Source organism: Haemaphysalis longicornis, unplaced genomic scaffold, assembly GCF_048455015.1.
Source record: "Haemaphysalis longicornis isolate Haplotype H1 unplaced genomic scaffold, Haemaphysalis longicornis Haplotype H1 scaffold_14, whole genome shotgun sequence".
Classification (NCBI taxonomy): Eukaryota; Metazoa; Arthropoda; class Arachnida; order Ixodida; family Ixodidae; genus Haemaphysalis; species Haemaphysalis longicornis.
The window spans coordinates 30,685,771-30,706,794 of record NW_027526245.1 but is presented as its reverse complement, the minus strand read 5'-3'; the positions used below and the strand labels follow the sequence as shown (position 1 = coordinate 30,706,794).

At 48.0% G+C, this 21,024-nt stretch overlaps 1 protein-coding gene across 1 annotated transcript in view; it reads right to left on the bottom strand.

Moving 5' to 3' along the window:
• Positions 1-3,216: 3,216 nt before the first annotated feature.
• LOC144165224 (uncharacterized) overlaps positions 3,217-21,024 on the bottom strand; it is a 73,703-nt gene continuing 55,895 nt past the window's right edge. Inside the window, exons 12-14 of the mRNA XM_077695340.1 lie at positions 16,422-16,606; positions 14,230-14,392; positions 3,217-3,625 (exon numbers count right to left, since the gene is read on the bottom strand). Of these exons, the coding sequence (XP_077551466.1) occupies positions 3,356-3,625; positions 14,230-14,392; positions 16,422-16,606 (618 nt within the window). The 3' untranslated portion in view covers positions 3,217-3,355. The remainder of the gene's footprint in view (positions 3,626-14,229; positions 14,393-16,421; positions 16,607-21,024) is intronic.

The window sequence follows — 21,024 nt, the reverse complement described above, 5'->3', positions numbered from 1 at the left end:
CAAACAGTTATGCGTAAATATAGTATGGCAAGCGCAATGAGTAATTCCGCCTTTGAATTACCTTGGTTTATCTGATAAGACAGCATATTTGATGCTCACTGTTTTATAATGTCTGTGTCAGTGCCGTGGTAGACGCACACGTCTAATACCGCCTTTATTACCCAGGTTTTTGAGTAAAAGTGAATATGTGAAAATGCCACTTGGAGCCTAGTGTTATCGTTATGGTATTTATTCCTTGTACGTTGGTCATTTTCTGTGCAATTTAAAATAGACAGCTATTCAAACTGAAATGTATGAATACTAACACCCAATAAAGTTGTATAGTATGTTGAAAAGCAGTGTATGAGTCATAATAGTTTGTTTTGTGCGTATTTTAATGCAAGTATATTGTTTCTTTTACATGCAGCTGAAACCCAGAACAGGATTCTGCGGGTGAAGCCAAAGACTGTGTGCTGCTCTAGGTGCCTCAGACCAACTTTTATATAGAACTGTGGTCCGATAGGCAACTGTTGGGAACTGTCAGGGACGACACTGCTGCGGTGGTTTCTGCTTTCCAATTGTTCGTATCACTGCGGGTCATATATCAAGGCTGTGTTAAAATGGTGCTTGCGGTTTCCTGCTGATACCAATGCATCCGCCAGCCTGGCATATGACCTCGATGTATACCGACAGGAAAGCAGAAATATTGGAAAAGTGGAGTCCCATAGACAGCTTCCCAATGTCTATAGGAACACCGTTTTATATAAAAAGCTGGTCTGAAGGTACCTGGAACGGCTCACCGGATAAATTCCATAATCATTTTACACGGACCAATGTTCCAGTAACTTAGACTACCCTTTTATTTGGGAGTGACCCGCATACTTTTATTTGGAACACCGATCCACATAATTTAGTTGCAAAAATATGTGGTGCACTGTTCCACTTAATTTTCAGGATATGTAAAACACGGTTCCAATTATATAACTGGAACATTTTTGCAAAAAAGTTCCAGTTACTAAGTGGATCTTACGTGGAACCAGATTAAGAGTGTAGGCTAGTGCCGCCACTTTCACTGGTTGCCCAGTCTTCGCGCCGCTTGTGCGAAGCTGCCCCATTTTTTTCTTATCGTAATGCGAAGGCAGGCTCTAAATGTGTCCTTGGCTTGGCCTGTTTTTTGCCTGTTGAGGGGATGATATGGCAGTCCGTGAGCTATCCAACTGGTGAACATCCACTGATAACATGATCAACATACGTGAAATATCTGCTTTGGCTAGCTGCTGAACGAAGTGTCAGACAGACAAACAGACCGAAAGGCTGAGTTTAGCTATCCCAAGTAAGACAATCACCTTTATTAAAAATAATTTCAGCAAGCTACAAAAAAGTCGCGCTGACGGCCACCGAGATGAGACGTTGGAAGTACAGTATGCACCACTGCACAGCAGTGCAGGTCCTGAAAAGATCTGCATAAGGAAAGAATTGACCCTTGTAAGTGGCTCTAGTTTTTTCTTAAAAGAACGTGTCGGAAAAAGAGTGCTCCCAATCGAGAAAAAAACTGCGGTGTTTGCCGGCAAAGAGGATAACACTGAATGCCCCTAGGTTACCCATTGCAAATCTATTAATAATATCCCGATGCCAAAGACGACGCAGTGGTCTTGAAGGAAAACAAGTTTATTGGAGCGAACTTGTGCTCCCCTAACAACTCAAAGAATACACAGGCGGCGAAGCAGCTGTCAGCAAAGTGCATATACGCAAGCGAGCGTCGGCGATCGAACGCCGCGGCGTCTGCTCACCAGGCTTAAAAACAGTAAAAACAAACAATAAATAAACAAGCCCATACGTGGTTTGCGGCAATAATATAGAAGAAAAAAACACGTTATTTTTTTAGGTGTTTATAAATCGGCATGAGGTGTTTAGAAATTTCACTTAGATGCGCTGTTTAGTGTGTTTCATGTAGTAAACTTTGCTTAGTGTTCTTTTGTATATTACTAAGTTTAACATGTATAACATTGCATCACCTGTTATTTTATTTGTCATTTTTTGTTTTTTTCCTCGTTGAGTCCGCCCTAAATAGACTACTTATTTTGTATTTGTTATATTCTCAGTATTTTCTCATAAATTATATTACTACTCTGGATTACTTGTAGCTCTATATGCCACTGTATTATATGATTTTAGCTGCTTTCACTGAGTTTTATTCTTCTATGTAATAATTAACCGATGGTCCCGGTGCAGTCTCGACTATGGGACCCTCGTCTGTAAAATTCTTTGTTACCTTCATCTTCTTGTAAGATTGAATAACCTTCTTCTTCTTTACAGGCATAAGCCCGACTGTCCTTTCCTCTCTAGTCCTAAGGTTGTGCAGTAACAAGGAAAAGACAGCAGTACCACGACAGGCAAGTTCAGGTATGTGCGTACGAACCACTGGGATAACGTGTTCAGAGCAAGCCACCCAGCCATCAGTGCCATCCACGTCTCCTGGAATTTTATAACAGCCAGGCAAGTACTGTGTTGCCCGAACTACCTTTATCAATGCATTCCATGCAGGAAGAAAAGAGGGCGAGACGTGATGTGAAAATTTAATGTGGCGTGTCGCGAGAAAGGGACAATTTCAATAATATACAAAGCGGTTTCGGGTATTTTTCTTGCCCCTTTGCATTTCGTGCTCATGTTAAAGACAAGCAGAACCTGTGTATGTAGGGGGTTGCCTTGACTGTGGGAAACAATTAAATGGGTGAGAAGTTTCCTGTTCCACGTTTAGGTGTACTGTATTTCTCCCAAGTACACTCGACGTTTTGTAAAGGAAAGGGATAAGTGTACATAGGTCTTATGTGGTACTATCATCATAATCATCATCGGAACAGCACAGAGGCAATTGTACATCTACCGCGTTTGCACCCAGGATGCCTAGGGCGGCTATAAATCAGACGTTACCTCACTAAATGGAGTTCTTTTGATTTTGGCCCACGCCGGGGTCGGTGTTTCTCCGGCCATCCGAGGCTTCGTCAGAGCCTGAGTCGCAGGGACCACGGGAGGCACACTTCTGCTGTGCATTAAAACTTGAATGATCAACTTGTACACTTGAAGCGAGTATAGGTCCATCGCTGGGAGAAAACTGTTGCCCTTGATCTCAGGTTACGACACAGAGGTGTGATCTGTTTCACGTCAATCACTGCAGATCTAGGGCACAACGAGCATGGCAGGAGTGCGGTAGGCTGTAGTCGAAGAATGGACATAGATACATTTATTGGCATTGCACGCCTGCGGACGCCCGCGTAGGAGAGCCAGAACGAGGAAAAGCGCAATATTGACCATTCTACTATCTCAGCAGGAAAATAAAAACTAAGTACAAAGAGAAAAAGAAACGCCATCGATGCGGCTAGTCGTCGATGTCTGCCGCCATGCTGTTGGGCTCGCCGGCGCTCTCGTCCGACATGACGGTCTCCTGAAGACGCGTCGATGAGGGTCGCTTGCGGCGCAGTGGCGACAGTGGCACGACGGTGATCTGGATCTCGGCGCGCGCCTGGGCGAGGTACTGGCGCAGCACGGACTGGCTCATCTTGTCCGCGGGGCGGCCGTCAACGTGCGTCAGCACGTCTCCGGGAAACAGGCTCTGCCCCACAGTCGTCACACACGCGTCTTGGGCGCGCTGCGAGGACAGAAACGACCAGGGTTAGCGCATTGCAAGCATCCCGCGGAATTCAAGGCGATTACGTTTCTTCACCTACCCGGGCGCGAACATTTTGGCCCTTCGAAATGTCATTAGATTCAAAGTGCAGCACGAAGGTGCGACAAGACCATTCCAAACAACTGAAATTACTAGAATGTATCCCAGGTATTGACTTCAGGCAGCGCCAAGGAAACCTGAGGCCAGTCTGAGGCAAGGTGGTAGTATAGAAACAACATTCATTTATTATGAATACACACGGAAATTCTTTTTACAAATGTAATTGAAAGAAAAAGAAGCAACGCATTCGAAAAGGGCAGGCAGGTGGCTGTTCTCCTCCCAGTAGAAATATTCAGTTGCGGAGATTGGTAGTACATTAACCATAGGTACAGGGTATTGATAGGAAGATCCTGAGGGCTTGGATGGTAGCAGAATACATTTTGGGGGGCATAGACACTTGCAGCAGAGCGAGAGACACGCGGCCAATTTTTATTTTAGGTATTTCTTGACTCAAAATTGGTTTATAACGTGATAGGCGGGAAGAGAATGATAAAGACCGAGGCAGAAATGAGAATCCGTTGTGGCATTTTCAAACATAAGTAGAAGATAATGGACTGACTCTCCTGAAGAAAAGCAACGATCAGGACTTCACTTTTCCCTACGCTCCATGACGTGATATGGTCTCAGCAGTGAGAGCGGAAAAAAATTGTGGTGTACCAGAAGCTCTAACTTACGGTGGCCCCGCCTTGAAAGCCTCTGTACTGGATTCTTTACGGCGTCGTTACCGTAGTTATGTCAGCCGAGCCAGTAATAACACGGAAACAAAATCACGTGGTGGGCGAGCGTCGATGTCATTCGCCGGCACCGTCCCGACGCGCAGGAGAAGGCCAGATGACATCGATGAGGTGCACCGCTGCTTCGATATGAGTTGCTAGCTTGCTTACCTGACCTCGTTACCATCCTCCCCAGTTATTACTCGTTACCTGACTTCGTTACCATCCTCTTCAGCCACCTGTATAGAGAAACCTAGCTTCGCCGTAAAAACACCTACGCTTTTCGTACTCGTGCCTCCGTATGTTGCCGGGCCAGTTGCGATACACCGTGAAACGTATTTTATTTAACCACCGTCAACCTTAAACAAAATCAGACTGCATGACAAAGAATAACGCCCTTTGCAAACTATGCTCCTTGATTTTTCGTTTTCTTGCGCATGACTCCTCAACAATCAACGTAAACTTCCGCCAATCAGTACAACAGATCATAGGTACATCAGACGTGTGGAACCAGCGCAGTTGTACGTAGGTTCGAATGTGGTCCCTGCCATGTGACTCAACATCACAGCACCAAGTTGCAGATGGCGACAGAGTCCTTGATACAATTGCAAAGTCCCAGCAACTACTGTACGAGAGCCCACGAAGAAAGTTAGGGGAACCGTCGTTAATAACCACGAAAAAAGCCCCATATTGTCTGCTATGGAGTGCACCACGAAGAACGTTAGCACTTCCAAACATCGAACACCAATAGAAGCTGTGTACTCCGTGCCAGAAGACGCCGCGCAGATAGGAGGTATAGTAGGACCCAGGCTGCAGCAGATCTAACAGAATGTCGCCGCATGCAATAGAAAATACGACGCAATTTAGAAAAGCTTGGAAGAGAGCCGTGGAGGCGATTGTGCTCTTCATTAGATCCGCGCAAACCCCTTCCAAGAATATGGCAAGTGGTGCGAATTCTCCAGTGCCACCCGAAGCAACTGTACGCTTTTTGTGCTTTGGCTCTAAGCACAGGAAAAAGCGAAGTAAAGGGAGCCGAAGCATATTGCAAAACGCTTGTTGATGGATCCTGGATCCCCCGCCCTGCATCCCAAGTACACAAAGGCGTACAACACAGACCACAGACGACCACCTCAACGTTCCGTTCTCGATGCAAGAACTGAATGCCGTTCATCTGCTCCAGGACCTGATGGCGTACGGTACTGCGTACTGCGAAGCCTTGGCAGCGAAGGTAGGAAAGCTCTCTTATCATGGTTCAATGCAACGTGGTTGCTCTACTGAAGCCAGGAAAATCCTCCTTGGAGCTTTCCTCATACAGACCCATCGCCTTGGCAAGCTGCATCGGAAAGGTTATGGAGAGAATGGAGCGAGCTCGACTCGAATGGTTGCTTGAGAAAAACAACATTTACCCTGATGTCATGACAGGATTCCGAAGAGGACGATCCTCTATAGACAGTGTCATCGATCTGGTGTCTTCAGTGGAGCAAGAAAAAAACCTTCGCCAAGTCACGGGCGCATTGTTTTTTGACATCAAAGGCGCCTGTGACAACGCGCTCCACAATGCTATTATGGAAATTGTAGAGATTGTTCGTGTAGGCAGCCGACTCTATGCGTGGATTTCCAGTTACCTTACTGGTCGCACAATCTTCATGTCCACGTCTGCCGGTGACACAGGACGCCACCAGGTTAATCGCGGTGTTTCACAAGGAGGAGTACTGAGCCCCCCCCCCTCTTTAATATTGCCCTAATCGGTCTTGTGGACGAAATCCCTGAAGTCGTCAGAGTCACTATGTACGCTGACGATATCTGAATCTGAACTCCTGGTGAAACTCGACCGCAGCTGCGAGCCCGTTTACAGCGAGCCGCAAAAACGACGTCTCGGTACTTGTGCCGTCAAGGTCTGAGTTTAGCGCCAGAAAAATGCGCCGTTCTTGCATTCACCAAAACGTCGATGCTCCGATATCCTATCCTATATTTAGGGGACACTGATACCTTACGCCACGCACCACAGATTTTTGGGAGTGTCTGTAGACCGCGGTCTGTCGTGGACGAAACACATCGCCTCGTTGAAGACTAAACTTGCAAGCCTTGTACATGTTCGCTTCGTGGCGGGGATGAGATGGGGTCCATCTGAGAGCGCTCTTCTCCAGTTGTACCGCAGGCTGTTTTCGGGGCATCTTCGTTACAGCCTTCCAGCCATTTCAAACTTGCGAACTTCTACCCGGTGTACGTTGGAGGGTTTGCAAGCACAAGCCCTCAGAATACGCTTGGGACTACCATGATGTACCTCTACTGTGGGCACAATTGCCGGGGCACGAGTGTTTCCAATGGATGCACTTCTTTTGTCCGAACCCTTTCGAGTCTACCTTAGATGTTTCACAAGGCATGAACACCATCCATTATCAGCGCTTCCTACTACGTGTTCGAGAAATAGTTTTGCGCCAGCCATTTTGCTATACCAACATAGGATACCATCAGGTTTCGCCCCAATGGTGGTTTCCCAGAATCCTCTGTGGGTACTATCAAAACCATAAATCCACCTTTCCATCCCGAGAATTGGGAAGAAGTCCTCTTTGCCATCAATAGCCCTCAAACAGTGGACTCTAGCATTCTTGATAGACAAGTATGCCGGAAATGTACATGTATATACTGGTGGTTCTGTGACTGCATCCAGGTCTTCCGCGGCTGTGGTAATTCCAAGCCCATGCGTTACCCGAGGATTCTCACTAGACCCCAAGACAACTTCTACTGCTACTGAAATGGTTGCCACACGGGAGGCGATGCGTTTAGTCTCTCGTGAACACCTCAAGCTTGGACCCTGTTTTGTGACTCCAAGCCAGCACTCCAGGTCCTCAACGGAGTTATCAGGCAAGGACCTTATTATGCCCTTGCTGCGGAAGTACTCGAATTATGCTCATTGGCACTGCAACAAGGGCATGTCCTTACCATTCAGTGGGTACCAGGCCATTTCGGGCTAGCTGGTAACGATTGGGCTGACCAGGATGCAAAGAAGGTTTCTGCAAATGCAGATGTTGTACGTCTGCCCTTCGCAAAGACGGACACGACTGCCCTTCTCTCTACCATTCTCCGCCACGCCTCGGCGAGTCACAGGTCCCACCCTGACAATCGTCATAGAAGACTACACCGTCTGGACCACGACTGCAAGTTTCGTTTACCTCCTGGTATTCAGCGAAACCACGCCACGCTGTTTCACCGACTACGGCTTGGCGTAGCCTTTACACGTCGCTACAAGCACCTCACTGGCGTTACGAGTGACCGCGACCGTGACACATGCCGTGTACCAGAGACTATTTCGCATGTTCTCTGCCACTGTCCACGCTATGTGCATCCTTGAGAACAATTAGCGAGATCATTCGCCCGTTTGGACTGCCGTGTGGTGTCGGAGGAAGTACCGCTAGGACCTTGGCCACACGCACAGCGTTCCCACAAGGCATTTAAAGCTGTGCTGACATATCTGCGCAGCAGCGGCCTCTCTGCGATATTGTAGTTGAGGCCCATCCAGCTGAACTTTAACACATGCACAGTATTGGTATAGGCATCTTCTATACATAGCTATTTATTCATTTCTCCGCCATCTTCATCTCTCTCGACCTCTATCCAAGCTCTTTCCTCCCCTTTCCCTTCCCACACACAGAATAGCTGGCCAGATATACTACCATCAGGCCGACCTTTCCGTGTTTTTTTCATTTCAATAAAATACCTATCTTTCTTGATTTTTCGTGAATTAGACAACGGGTGTTCACAAGATTTATACCGTGACATTATGTCCAAACGGTTCCCTTAGTTTCAACTCGTAACGTTAAGCGCTGCTTTTGCAGTAAAGGTTTGAACGAGTAACATGCGAATTAAAACAGTCAGGAAATAGATCGACGTATGTAGAAAAGAAAACACCGAATATCAAATGTTAACTAAAAAAGGAATCTCTATTCTTCCACTAAGGGAAGAAGGATGATCAATGTATTTGGATGCACTCCAAGGGGTGCACAAATAAAACACGTTTGTTTGTTGTAATTTGCGATGGAGCCTACTTCCTGGCTAATTAGCTGAATTAAACTTAAAAAAACTAGTTTTATTCTAGCGTACAAAGATAACGCTGCCAGCCTCTCTCACGCGTAGTACGCATCTGAGTAACAAACCTACCCAAAGTTCTCGAACACGCATTTCCGCAGCGCGTGTTACCTGATGTTTCGCTTCTGTCCGCCTAGTTTTCTTCGCCCTTGGTGGTTTCACGCTAATTTTCATAGGTTCTAGCGCTCGCTTTGCTCATTGTATAGGTCCCGTTTATTTGGTCTCGAAACGCACCGGTCTTGAATTGTCGTGGTGGAGAACGTTTTGATCGTGGTGACGTCGAAGCTGACGAACCTGGAACCTTTAGAAAATATTTCTTCGTGCCCTCGTGCTGAGAGGCTGTCTGCCACAGCCGAGAGTTCGTTAGGTTGTTTGCGTTTGATTTCTGAAGCACGCACTAAGAAGACTGTCGCAGCCATTAAGATTTTTTTGGCCGTGTTTCTATGAAGGCTTTTTCGGCTGAACGACCCACTTTGTGGGCTCCCATCAAATACGCCTACGATTACGTCGCACTATCCTGCAGCCAGTGAGCTTGTGCACAACATGATCGTTTTAATGTGTGCCGCTTTTAGGTCTATTACACTCTGGATTTTGAGCACTCATGTAACCCCTAACAGAGTGGGCAGAGTGGATTCCTAGAGAAGGCAAGCGTTGCAGGTGGCGGCAGAAACTTAGATGGGTAGATGAGATCAAGAAGTTTGGGGGTGATAAATTGGTCGCAGTTAGCGCAGGACCGGGATAATTGGAGAATAATGGGAGAGCCTTTGCCCTGCAGTGGGCGTAGATGGGCTGGTGATGATAATGATGATGATAATGATGGTGATACCTCACGTCTCAGACTACAGCTTGTTCTTTTTTCGTTGCTTGGTAAAATGTACAGGCATGTGGCGGAATGCATGAGTTCCCGCCTGCTTGTCGCGTGTATGTAAGGAGCGAGTGTTAGTACCAAACCATATTTCAGTACTTCACTACATCGCGCATCATCGCAATAGTCAACGCACGGTAGTGATGCGGGGTTATCTCCCAACTTCTGCTTGTAGAAGTCTTTAATCAATGCACTGCCATTACGGGGAGCAAATGTTTCGATTTGTAAGTAAACACATAACCAGGCCCAAAACGTGGCTCGCGTATATGGAAGTTCACGCGGTGAATTGTTATTTGTAGAGACCATGAAGTCTTGTGATGTTTTCATCGTGAGACTTTAGATCTTAATGTGTGATCCTGGTCAACATGAAGCACGGGTGCTAGCCATGTAGCCGTCTTATTGGCATCGAGTGGAACGTTCACTACATGTCCCTCCATTATAAACCTGTGTTCCATCTATTGGCGGTGAGATGTTTGAGTAGCGCCCCCTGGGTCTGACGTGGGCTTAGGGACACGGGCCATTGTCGTCTGCTACACTCCGCTGGTGAGGGGCAGCAGTGCCTGAGCAAGAAACCGCCCGCTGTGATGCTTTAGTGCACTAAGAGCGTATTTCAGGTAATGCAGTTATTTTTGCAGCCTCGGAGAACTCTGAATAATTTCAAGCTGTATCCCGCACCAATTTTCAACACACGAGGAGAGAGAAAAACTATCTTCAGAGCATCGGTGAGATGATGATGTGTAACTCGTCCTTTCTAGCTTATTTGCGAGGTGGAGTGCTGATAGCTCCTCTATAAGTATTCAAAATGCGTAGGATTCCCCTAAAGTATTGTTGAGATGCTCTTATGAAGACTCAACAGTCTAATGCTACGAACCAAGCATGCAGCGGACAGGGCCTACACGCGCATCGACCATCAGGAAATAAAGCGGCTGTCTCCTATTTCTGTCATTGTTGTTCACTTGTATCTGGTTTTTTTCTGTACCCAGCGCATCAACTCTTTTGCAGCATCACAAACGTCCCATTATAAGGTTTGGGGATGTCTGCAGGGCTCACAAAGTTCTTGTGAATATTTTCAGGCATGCAGTTCTATCTTCACAAATAGACTTTCGTTATGGCTGCGTGCAAGAAGGTGCATATCCGCAGCATGCGATGTTTATTCACAAGTAAACGAAATCAGGTTTTCACTACGCCACCGCGAAACGGCGCAGACAACGCTGTCCACAGTTTTCTACGACGGCTTTTGTGATCCGAATTTTTATCGTAACCATCGTTATCATAACAAACTGGCTCGCAACCCGAACAGTTATGACATGATTACAGTGTTGAAGGATTGATATAGTCGCTAACGAACGCAATAAATAGTATACGTGCCGGTTTCAAGTATAACTAGAATCGAAGTCGATGAATGTGTCCAAGCAGCTCTTCATTGTTCTTGAACCCCCTGCAGGCATAAAGATCAACCCCTGGCCTACTCAGGATGGCGTTCTTTGAATTGACGACAAATATGCTCGCTCTCTCGTCCTGCACTGAAGATCCCGTCCACTAACCAGCTCGATTTTACTTTTAAATGAATTTTTCTCCTCCCGCCACCCCTCCTCTAGTGCAGTTTTACTATAACGCATACCTGAATATATGGAAAATATCGAGTTGTGAAATGTATAATATATCTCTCCAGGTCTGAACAAACATAGTGTTACCGAATGTTTACCGCAGACGTGACTCGTTTTGCTCAATAAACCACTAATTAGAATCCTGGTATAAAACAGCACGGGCCTACTCAACACATTATTTTCAGTCCATAGTGCATGGCGGCATACTTTCATGCCATGACAACGTAAAGTGATGTGATAAAATATCTTCGAGCAAGGTTGCAAAAACTCTTTTACCTTACATACAATTATCGGAAATTCCAATGCCTTCTGTCAAAGCCGACAGCCCCGAAGGTCTGGAATTAGTTTTGGTCTTGGATTTTTACTGTTGTCGGGTATTAGCAGCTGGCTGTTTCTTTTGTTGAAAAGATTGCTTAATACAGAAGCTGACTCCCAGCTCCGACTCATCGCACTACAAACAGGACTGGCTTCGCTAGGAATGGGGTGACGGCGGCAACGTTTCTTTCGGAGCGGTATCCAAAAATATACCTTAAATCACGCCTTGAGCTAGTGTATGCTATTTTAACTTTTTATTGTGATAAAAAGTTACGCACACGCTATATCTGGCTCGGATAAGCATCAAAAGTCAACCGAACATAATGTAACAGCAGGGAGAGCGACCCCGAATGAAGCAGACGACAAATGCCAGAAAGGGAGCAGGCGATTCCAATGAAGAGGCAAAAAATAAGTTAGTGCTGCAGACTGGAATGTATATTTTTTGGCGGTGGTCGACATAAGATAATATATATGACGGCGCAGAAAGAACTTCAGTTTTGAGGTGTACGTTTGAAAAATAAATTTTATAAAAGGCTGACAAACGAGCAGTTTTTCTGCGCAGGGCTAGGTTGGGGACGTTTGAAGTTTGTTCCATAGCAGAAGCACTGGATGTCCGAGTATAGTTGGAGAGGATGACGCCTGCACTACGTTGTTGTGCCATTTCCAACATGCTAATCAGATAATATAACATAACATAACAAAACTTTATTACAGAAGGTGGACACGTCGTCCGGCTAGAGGAATAATGGAAGGAGGGGGGGGGGGGGAGTTTAAAAATTACATCCGGCAGTCAACGCCTGAGGAGCGCGCGAACTCCCACAGAGAAAGGAGTGTCTGCCTCAGGAGGTGGCGGAGGAGGAGGAGAGGGAGTAGTTAGTTTTATAATCATAATGGGGACCCCACACCGAACACGCGTATTCAAGTTAAGGAGCATAAAGTTTTGAACAACAGTAGTTTAAGGTGAAAAGGCGCCATTTAAAAATTAAGTCGCGAGTACCTAAGCATACGGTTTGCATTATTAACAATAAAATTTACATGAAGTTGCCAAGAAAGTTTGTTGGTGATATGAATTCCTAAATATTTGTAAGAACCAACAAGTATTATTTTACAGCCCTGGGCATAGTTGTCGGAAATATTGGAGGTATCAGCCTTACGTGAAAATATAATTGCTTAGCATTTGTTTGTATTTAAACGCATTTTTCTTGTGTTACACCATGTAGTAATATTATAGACGTCAATGAGAAGTATGCAAGTGTCAGGATCTGCAGTGATAGTTCCAGAAATTACGCAATCATTGGCGAACCACCTAATGCTTGAAGTAACTACTGAAGTCCAGTCATTACATAAATTCAAGAACAGCGAAGGACCCAGCACTGAATCCTGTGGTACCCCTGATGTCACTAGACAGTGTGCTGAATCAAATTCATTGGGAGTTACAAACTCACTTCTTTTAAATAAAAAAAAATTCAATCAAGGAAAGTTTGGATCAACCTTCAACGCGATGTTTTACGTTATATCGAGAACGCGATGTGGATAGAGCACAGAATGAAATGGACAACGCGCTTCAGTGAAACGTGTCAGCAGCAGTGACGAACATGTGCACTCCTGTAACTAGCAACCCATAGACAATTACTGGGAACTCATCACGGGGGGATCGCCGTGAAACCCTGCCTCGAGTTGAACTAAACACTCGATGTATGAATGTGCTCGTTGCGACTCCCCGGGCTGACTTCCTTTGGGTCTGGTGCAAGTGCGGACCATTTACAGTTAAAATTCGGGAGACGCGCACACTTTTCTGCACGATACCTCAATGAAAACCCAACGCACTGCCCCGACACACCGCGTGGTATCTTGTTACAGACTTTTGTTACGACAATTTGCGCGTGAACCCCGAATTACTGAATACAGTTCTTCACAGATTCGACAATTTGGAGAGGTAGTAGTGGATGAACAAGTTGGGACGTAGCGCAGAAAAACAACAACCAGTCAGGAAATAGTCAGAACAGTGCTGACAGTGCCTATGCTCGACTCGTCCCTAAGCTTCCTTTTCCGGCTTTGCTGCGTTTATTCTCTCGTGGTAAAAGTAGAAATTGCTTGTTTATACTGTCCTGTTTCATGGGGTGTGCCAGGAATGGCGCTGCATTATTGGCCCGTACTCTAAACCAAGCAGCGTGAATTCATTGCAGGCTTCTAAAGCCGGCAGCATTGATGAGCTAAGACAGCTCGTAAATTTTATTAGGTCTGTCTGGCTGTTACCAAAATCAGTAAGCGAAGTTGCTCCAACAACATCTCTGACAAACTTAGTGTCGAACTCACCATGACTGGTCAGACACCTAATGGGTCAATTGCTTGCTAAAGGATGTTGGAAATCAGATATAATGCGTTTTATTTACGTGCCGGAATTCTCTCGTTCGTATAGTGCATAGACATTCCTAGAGTTAAGGTGAACTCAGCACGTACTGCGCATGCGCGCCAGGCGCATTGCTAGAGGATATCGTGTTCACCGGACCAAGCGGAGTTATGGGACGGTTTCACTTCACCCCAGTTTGAAAACTGCTTTGTCAAGTGTGAAAGTTTGCGGTTCAATTAGCACCTACAATTGTTCGTTACTCTGCGAGCAGGAGAGCTGTTACTGTGCCAGGTTTTGTTTTTAGATTGCCGCACCGAAGTGCGCTGTAACCAAGTTATGACTTTCATCTCGCTGGAATATAAAGCCTTAAGTCTGCCCTCAGGCCCCTGGCTGTCCGAACGGAGGCAAGTCTCAAGCAAGCAGCTGACCATTGCCATGTTACCGAGACGGAGGCCAATATTGTGGTCCCGCCTGTGGACACCTGGCGCATATGGGAGCATAAAGAATATTAACAAAAATCACGTAAAAACTCCCCATAAGCGGGGTTTTCATCCCAGAACAGTTTGTTCTCCATTTTACAGGAGGTGCACCTGTATGATGTGCAGGCGCGTGAACGCTTTCTGCTGCTGGTCCCAGGTCTTTGCCTCGAAGGTTGTGAAGCCGTACCAGGCGCCGTTGCGGCAGCCCGCTCGGACCAAGGACAGAGTGAGCGTCTGGCGGCCGCACGACTGGAGGATGCTGCTCATGTCTTGCCTGCATCATAAGCAATACTTGTCGTCAAGTAGCAGCTTCACCTAGGCGAAGAAAACATAGCTATTCAGGAAGAATGCAGGTCATCTGGAGGCCTCGAACGTGTGGCCTATACATGTGTACAGGCATGTTAGTCTTTAGGTAATTTCAACGAGAATACCAGAAGAAAACGTGCGGCCTCGTGCTAAAAAACCTTGGATATGGCGATTCTGTTCAAAAGGACCTAGGCGGGTTCTTTAAAGGTTCACTCAATGTTTAAGGTTGTCAGACAACCCCTCTAAATGCGGTGGCCGTTCTCCAGCAACGTTCAGACAATTTCATGTATGAAACGGGAACAAAGCCACGCTCCCGTTATCCTGACTTCTACAGTTATCCTGACTTATACAGTCAGGATAACTCTACGCTTCACCGCAAGCCACCGAAAAATGCGACGTACAAATATAACGGCAATTTTTTTGAGCGAAATTAAAGAAAAGGCGAATACGCCGGAGATGCTTTCGTACAGCGAAATGAATGCACTCAATGTCGGGCGCCAAATTTCTGCGCAGTCACTATGGTAAAAACTACTTTAGTCTGTTTCTTGGGGTGGCCGGCTCCGGAGCCCGTCAAGATTTTTTGTAGCAACACAGCGGGCGAAATACCCAATACACGTATCGTGTTTTTTGTTCGTTCACATTGCGTGAGTAGGTCTGGTTTGTGTGGTGGGAAGATGGAAAATCCCAAAAATGAGCGCCCTTGCGGTGCTTTACAAAGGTTGAATACAATTCGAAGAAGCCCAGCACAGTGCGCGTATAAGCCCAGTTAAATAACTACGGATCGCTGGACATGCTCTTTGGCAGACTTCATTCCGGAAGCCGGCTGTTCCTTTCCATTGGGGCCTCGTGATTTCTCCGTAAATCAAACTCTTTTTCGTCACTCAAACTGTAACCAATTATACATGAATGGGACCAGCAGGAGAAGCGTAATAATTAGTATCAAGGAGCATAAGCTGTGCGGTTCGAGTTCGTGCGGCATATCAGAGAGGAAGAAGCTTGTACTGTGCACTGGCCCTATAAACACCACTATGCGTAACGACACCTCCAATTAAACTGGGAAAGTGCTTCGGAAAAACCGCGACATCGCGTGGCCCTTATAGGCGGTGCATATATTATTGTAATTTAAAGGGCCCCAGCAACACTTCCGATAACACTTGCACTCTCTCCTTCGGGCCTAGCAGCACTGCGAAATCTGTACTCTTTGCCTGCACAAAGTGCGTGGTTTGCTCACCTGGCAGATACAAATTCCAGCCTCTGTTATGCTTTTGTTGTGCTTATGTTTAAAGTGGCTATCGGAAGCGTGCAGTGCTGCAAGGAACAGGAAGCTGGCCAAGAGCAGCGACCTCGCTCGAATGACGTGGTCACAACGCTAAGACGGGGAAAGAGGGCAAAAAATTTCACCCCATTTCCAAGTTAAGTTGTCAGCGTAGGTAGAGTTGTAATTGTTGGTGAGGTACTATTTGACATCCTATTATTATTACCCAATGTCCCTGTTGTCTACGCACTTAAAGCATTTCAGACATTGAAAAATTTTAATTAAATTTGACATGGCTTCATTTCCATAAAAAACACATAACTTTGTTTGATTTCCTTGAAAAAGCTGCTCTTGGCGGCTTGACAAGCCCTTGAACATTAACACGAACAGAGGTAGGAGGAGCAAGGTGGAGCTAGAAAGAAAAGAAAAACAAAGAAAGGAACATTCTAGACAAAAAAACACCGAAAGGGTAGCCAGGCTTCTCCCCTAAAAAAACAGGAACATATAAAAATGAAGAAGTAGTACAGCGTCCCGTTAAGCGAGAAAACCGGTTTTCGGATATTCTCCATACGGGCGTACGTGTTTGTTATACATTTAGCACTTGGCGTCTCGCGATAAAAACCGCTAAGTCGCAGCAGCTGCTCTGAATCGAAATCTCTGGCCGTAATGCCCGTAGGTGTATTCTCCCGAAAACGTTGCACGTGGAATGGCCTCAGATGGCGATCGTTCTTTAGTCGCCCACCTGGTGTTGATGATCCTCCAGGGGCTGGAAGACAGCACAGTGAGCACCATTTGGTCGCCGGATGAGTCCATGATCTTGCGAACGATGTTGAGGGGGAGCCCGGCGAGCTTCGTTCCGTTTACAGCCACCACCACGTCACCAACGAGGATCTGGGATCTCTGAGCAGGGCTGCCACGCTTCACGCTCTGCGAAAAGAGCGCCCCTTGCAACGGATGTTCGACCATGGCAAGATACATTAGCAGTACAGACCTTGCCCGCTTTGAAACACGCCATCGATTTCAATCTGCAAACTCCTGCGACGCAGTGCGTCTTGCAAAGATTGCTTTCCAACTGTATGCACATTGACAAGAAGGGACAGTAGAAAGTGCTGGAGGGCCTACATTTTGTTTACTAAAGGGTTGCCTAAAAGGTAGTGAAAGCCGGCTTTTTATAGGGAAGTAGAAAAACCCAGCTCTTTCGCCTCGTTGTCACGGGTTATTGTTGTGGTAGCGACAAACACCCTAGACATTCCTGACATTCGTCGTCTATCACCATAAGACCATAAGATAATAAGATAACCATTTAACCGTAAGATAATGAGGATGCCTAACCAACGGACTAGTTTCTTTTTATAGCGAGGCTTTATATGGCTAGGCGAAACCAAAATTCGGCGGTCCTGTGTACGCAGAAAACTCATCGCAATCCCATGTTCCGAAGAGAAAAACCCGGTCATCGAGGGTTTAGAACCAAAGAGGGGGAGAAGGAGAATGGCTTCGTTTATCGTACGGCAGCGCGCGCGCGGGAAGCTACTGCGTGAATCACAGCTAAGATAACGGCGGGTGGTGAGGACGGAGGAGGGTCGACGGGGCAACAGGTAAGTTGTAGAATGGGAAAGGCTCACGAATACGTCATGAAATCGAGAGCATGACGGAATCCCGTCTGGCCGGGAGGGTACATTAGGAACGAAAAAGAGACACCGACCAGTCCAAACAACACGAACTGACGTTTCGGCTTCCAGCATGGAAGCCTTGTTCACAATAAATGCATCACCAGAAGTGGGTCGTTTAAGTGGGCTTGAGTAATCGCTGCAAATAGCGTGCGTAGATCGGGTTTAAATTTCCGTCGTTACGATTGACTGTGTTAGATGTGGTCTGAATGATGAGTGATTCCAGGTGTAGCCGTGATGCTGTCACTTTTTCTGTTGCGACGAATGTTGCATTGTCCCAATCAATCTTGTGGCCATTCACGACGGCGTGTTCGGCTAAAGCATTGTTGCGGACGCTCTTATTCTTCACGTCACGTGCGTGCTGCTGCAGACGATTCTTATAATTCCCTGATTCACCGATATACACGCCGCTGCAGTCTGCACAAGGTATCTCGTATACCACACCGGGGAAGCGCTCCTTGGGCAAGCGGTCCTTTACTATCACCAGCTCATGGCGCATCTTTTTGGCTGGAACGTGGGCCACGTGCACGCCATATTCCCGTAGGACACGTGCCAAACATTCACTTGTTCCTGGAAGGTAGGGCACAGGAGATCGCTTCATCGGGGCAGGAGGCGCGTCCAGATCTCCCCGTCGGGTCAGTTGGCGTTCCGTTGCGCTTATAAAGTGCCTCGGGTAACCGCAGCTAGCGAGGTCGTCCCGTACCTTTGCCGTGTCCACCGCCGCATCCTCGGGCTTCGAGCACAATTTTTGCACGCAGCAGTAGCGTACTAACAACAGCCCTCTTGTGAGAAGCGGGGTGCACGGAGCTGAAGTTCAGGTAGCGGCCTGTGTGCGTTTCCTTGCGGTACACGCTGAAACGTAGCCTCTGGCCCTGCTATTGCGACCGGGCGGGGGCACCCGATCCAAGCTCCGTGATCTCCGACATACGAGTGGTAGCGTGTATGATGCGAGCGGCCAGCCGCTGTTGCAGCCGTGAAGAAGTCCAGAAGCCCTAGGCTAACGTAACTGTTTACTTCATAGCGAGAGGTGAGCCGAAGCCAAAGAACAATGCCCCGACGGGCGAGGTTACAATACAGGACTCGAGCAGAGCGACAACATCAATTCGCTGCTCTAACAGGAATGGTTTACAACGCTTGGGCAGCTCTATTTATACCCAAAAGCGATAACGGTCAAAACGCCAACAGGCTGGAACACGCACAAACGTCACAGACACACGCAACGCTCTTTCCAGTGTTCGTTAGTTGTCGGTAGCCTCCGCGCACATTGAGACCGAGAGAGGGGAGAGAGGAGGACTCCGTTGCGATCGACGGGGCCTCTGTGTCCTTGAAGAGCGTGGAGACGAGCCACGCAGGCAGCCGCCGAAGTTCAGCCGCCGGCAGCCGCCGAATGCGCAGAGAGCGAAGCGTCTGACGCGGCTTGTCGCTACTTGTCACCGACATGATTGCGCCTGTTTTCGAAGGTGCACGAGTGGCTTCGCCGCACAGCCGAGGAGTGATGCGGGGAAGTACTGCGGCGCTGGCCCATTCGTAACAGCTTCTCCGCCGGGGGTCCGAGATCCCGATGGATAAGGGTCTGCAACCGTTGTCCGGAGGGATGCTGTCGAAGTGAAGTGTTCGGCAGACGCTCGACTCCAGGCCTGGGCTGTACGACACCGTGCTCGAGCTTCACCGGGCGGGTCACTGGACGAGTAGCGGCTCCCCAAGAACGTCTCTGGCTTGGTCAGGCAAGCAACAGAACAACACAGGAAGACACAACCGCATCGCCGGCAAGTGCGAAGACAAATCAACACTGAAGATCTACCAGGCTTTTAGTTGCGATAAAATACGCTAATAACTAACTACTCTAGTTATATTTTTGCCCAGGAGTACTTTAGACAAGTGACAAACCCGAAAGGTGACATTTCGCTTGATTGGAAATGTCCCACACAAAAAGAAACGTAATCGTAAAGGGCGAAACCTGCGTCGGGAAAAACAATGAACTTGAGAAAGTCAGGCGTCTACAGGCCGCTTCTCGCGCTGAGAGCTACGATTCAAGCTCTCATCATTGCCTTGAGTTTTTCCCTTTCTGTAACGTACTTTAGGTGCACCCACTCTCTGAACGCTGCTGCGACCGCGTGAGACGACACCGGCCGTTCTTTTCGACGAAGGTCGAGCGCGCGGAGGAGGGAACGAGATTTTCCAGCGTTCGAACGTAAGGCGCGCACTCCTTCCTGGAGGCGGCGTTCCCTTGGCGCGATGCAAGCTCACGGCTTTGCCCCTTGGCGTGCTCGCACTGAAACACGCGCCACAAAAACGCGCGGAAGTTTTTCGTCTCTCCTCGTTTCTCACCTTTTCGCGAACGCGTTCGGCATGCAAACGCCGGAACGCGTTTGCGTTCTCTCCTCTAGGCTGGTCGGTTCCAGACTTCGGCTCAGCCACAGGAGACTCCGGAACCTCAACTAGCTCAGCCGATGTTGGCCTATCATCGGGAGCATCAGCTGGGAGTGACACGGGCACGACGAGCTCTTTAGACACCGGGTAGCTTCGTACAGTCACTACCTCGTTGTCCCTCGCGCTTACGGCGGCAGCCTCAGCACGCGAAGCCCGAAGCGTGTTCCCGTTCTGCTTCCTCACTGCCAGAACTACACTACAACCAGGCTGCTCTGTCTGATTCTCAAAAGACAGCTCAGCCGCCCGCGACACCTCAATCTCTACGAGCTCGGCTGGCCGTCGCTCGAGGTCAGCTACCTGAGCTGGTGGCACAACGGAATCGGCTTGCTCAGTGGCGAGATTGTCATTTCTCCCAAATGAACCGTGCAAACCGTTCGCTGCCTCGGCTGCAGGCTTTGCCACCACATCGCTCGTTTCCGCACTACCGTCCGAAGGAACAACCTCCGTTTCAGCGGACTCGTGCGGCGTCTCGGAAAGCTAATCGTTTACGCATTCCTGCGAAACGTCGCTATCTCGCGAAGTGTTGACGTTCACGTCAGCAGCCGTTTTCTCAACGCTGCTGCGACCGCGTGAAATGACACCGGCCGTTGTTTTCGACAAAGGCCGAGCGCGCGGAGAAGCGAGCGAGATTTTCCAGCGTTCGAACTAAGGCGTGCACTCCTTTTTGGAGGCGGCGTCCCCTTGGCGCGATGCGAGCTCACGGCTTCGTCCCTTCGCGTGCCTGCACTGAAACACGCGCCGCAAGTGCGCGCAGAGGTTTTCCCTCTATCCTTCTTGCTCGCCTTTTTACGAACGCGTTCGGCAAGCGAACATCGGAACGTGTTTACGTTCTCTCCTCTAGGCTGATCGGTTCCCGACTTCGGCTCAGCCACAGGCGCCACCGCAACCTCAACTAGCTTAGCCCATATGGGCCTATCGTCGGGAGAATCAGCTGGGAGTGACACGGGCACGACGAGCTCTTTGGACACCGGGTAGCTTCGTACAGTGACTACCTCGTCGTCCCTAGCGCTTTCGGCGACAGCCTCAGCAAGCAAACACCGAAGGGTGTTTTCGTTCTGTGTTGCGGCTGTCAAGGCTACACTAGATCCAAGCTGCACTGTCTCAAAAGACGGCTCAGCCGCCCCAGACGCCTGAATCTCTACGAGCTCGGCTGGCCGTTGCTCGAGGTCAGTTACCTGAGCTGGTGAAAGAACAGAATCGGCTGGCTCAGTGGCGAGATCGTGATTACTCCCAACTGAGGCGTGCAAA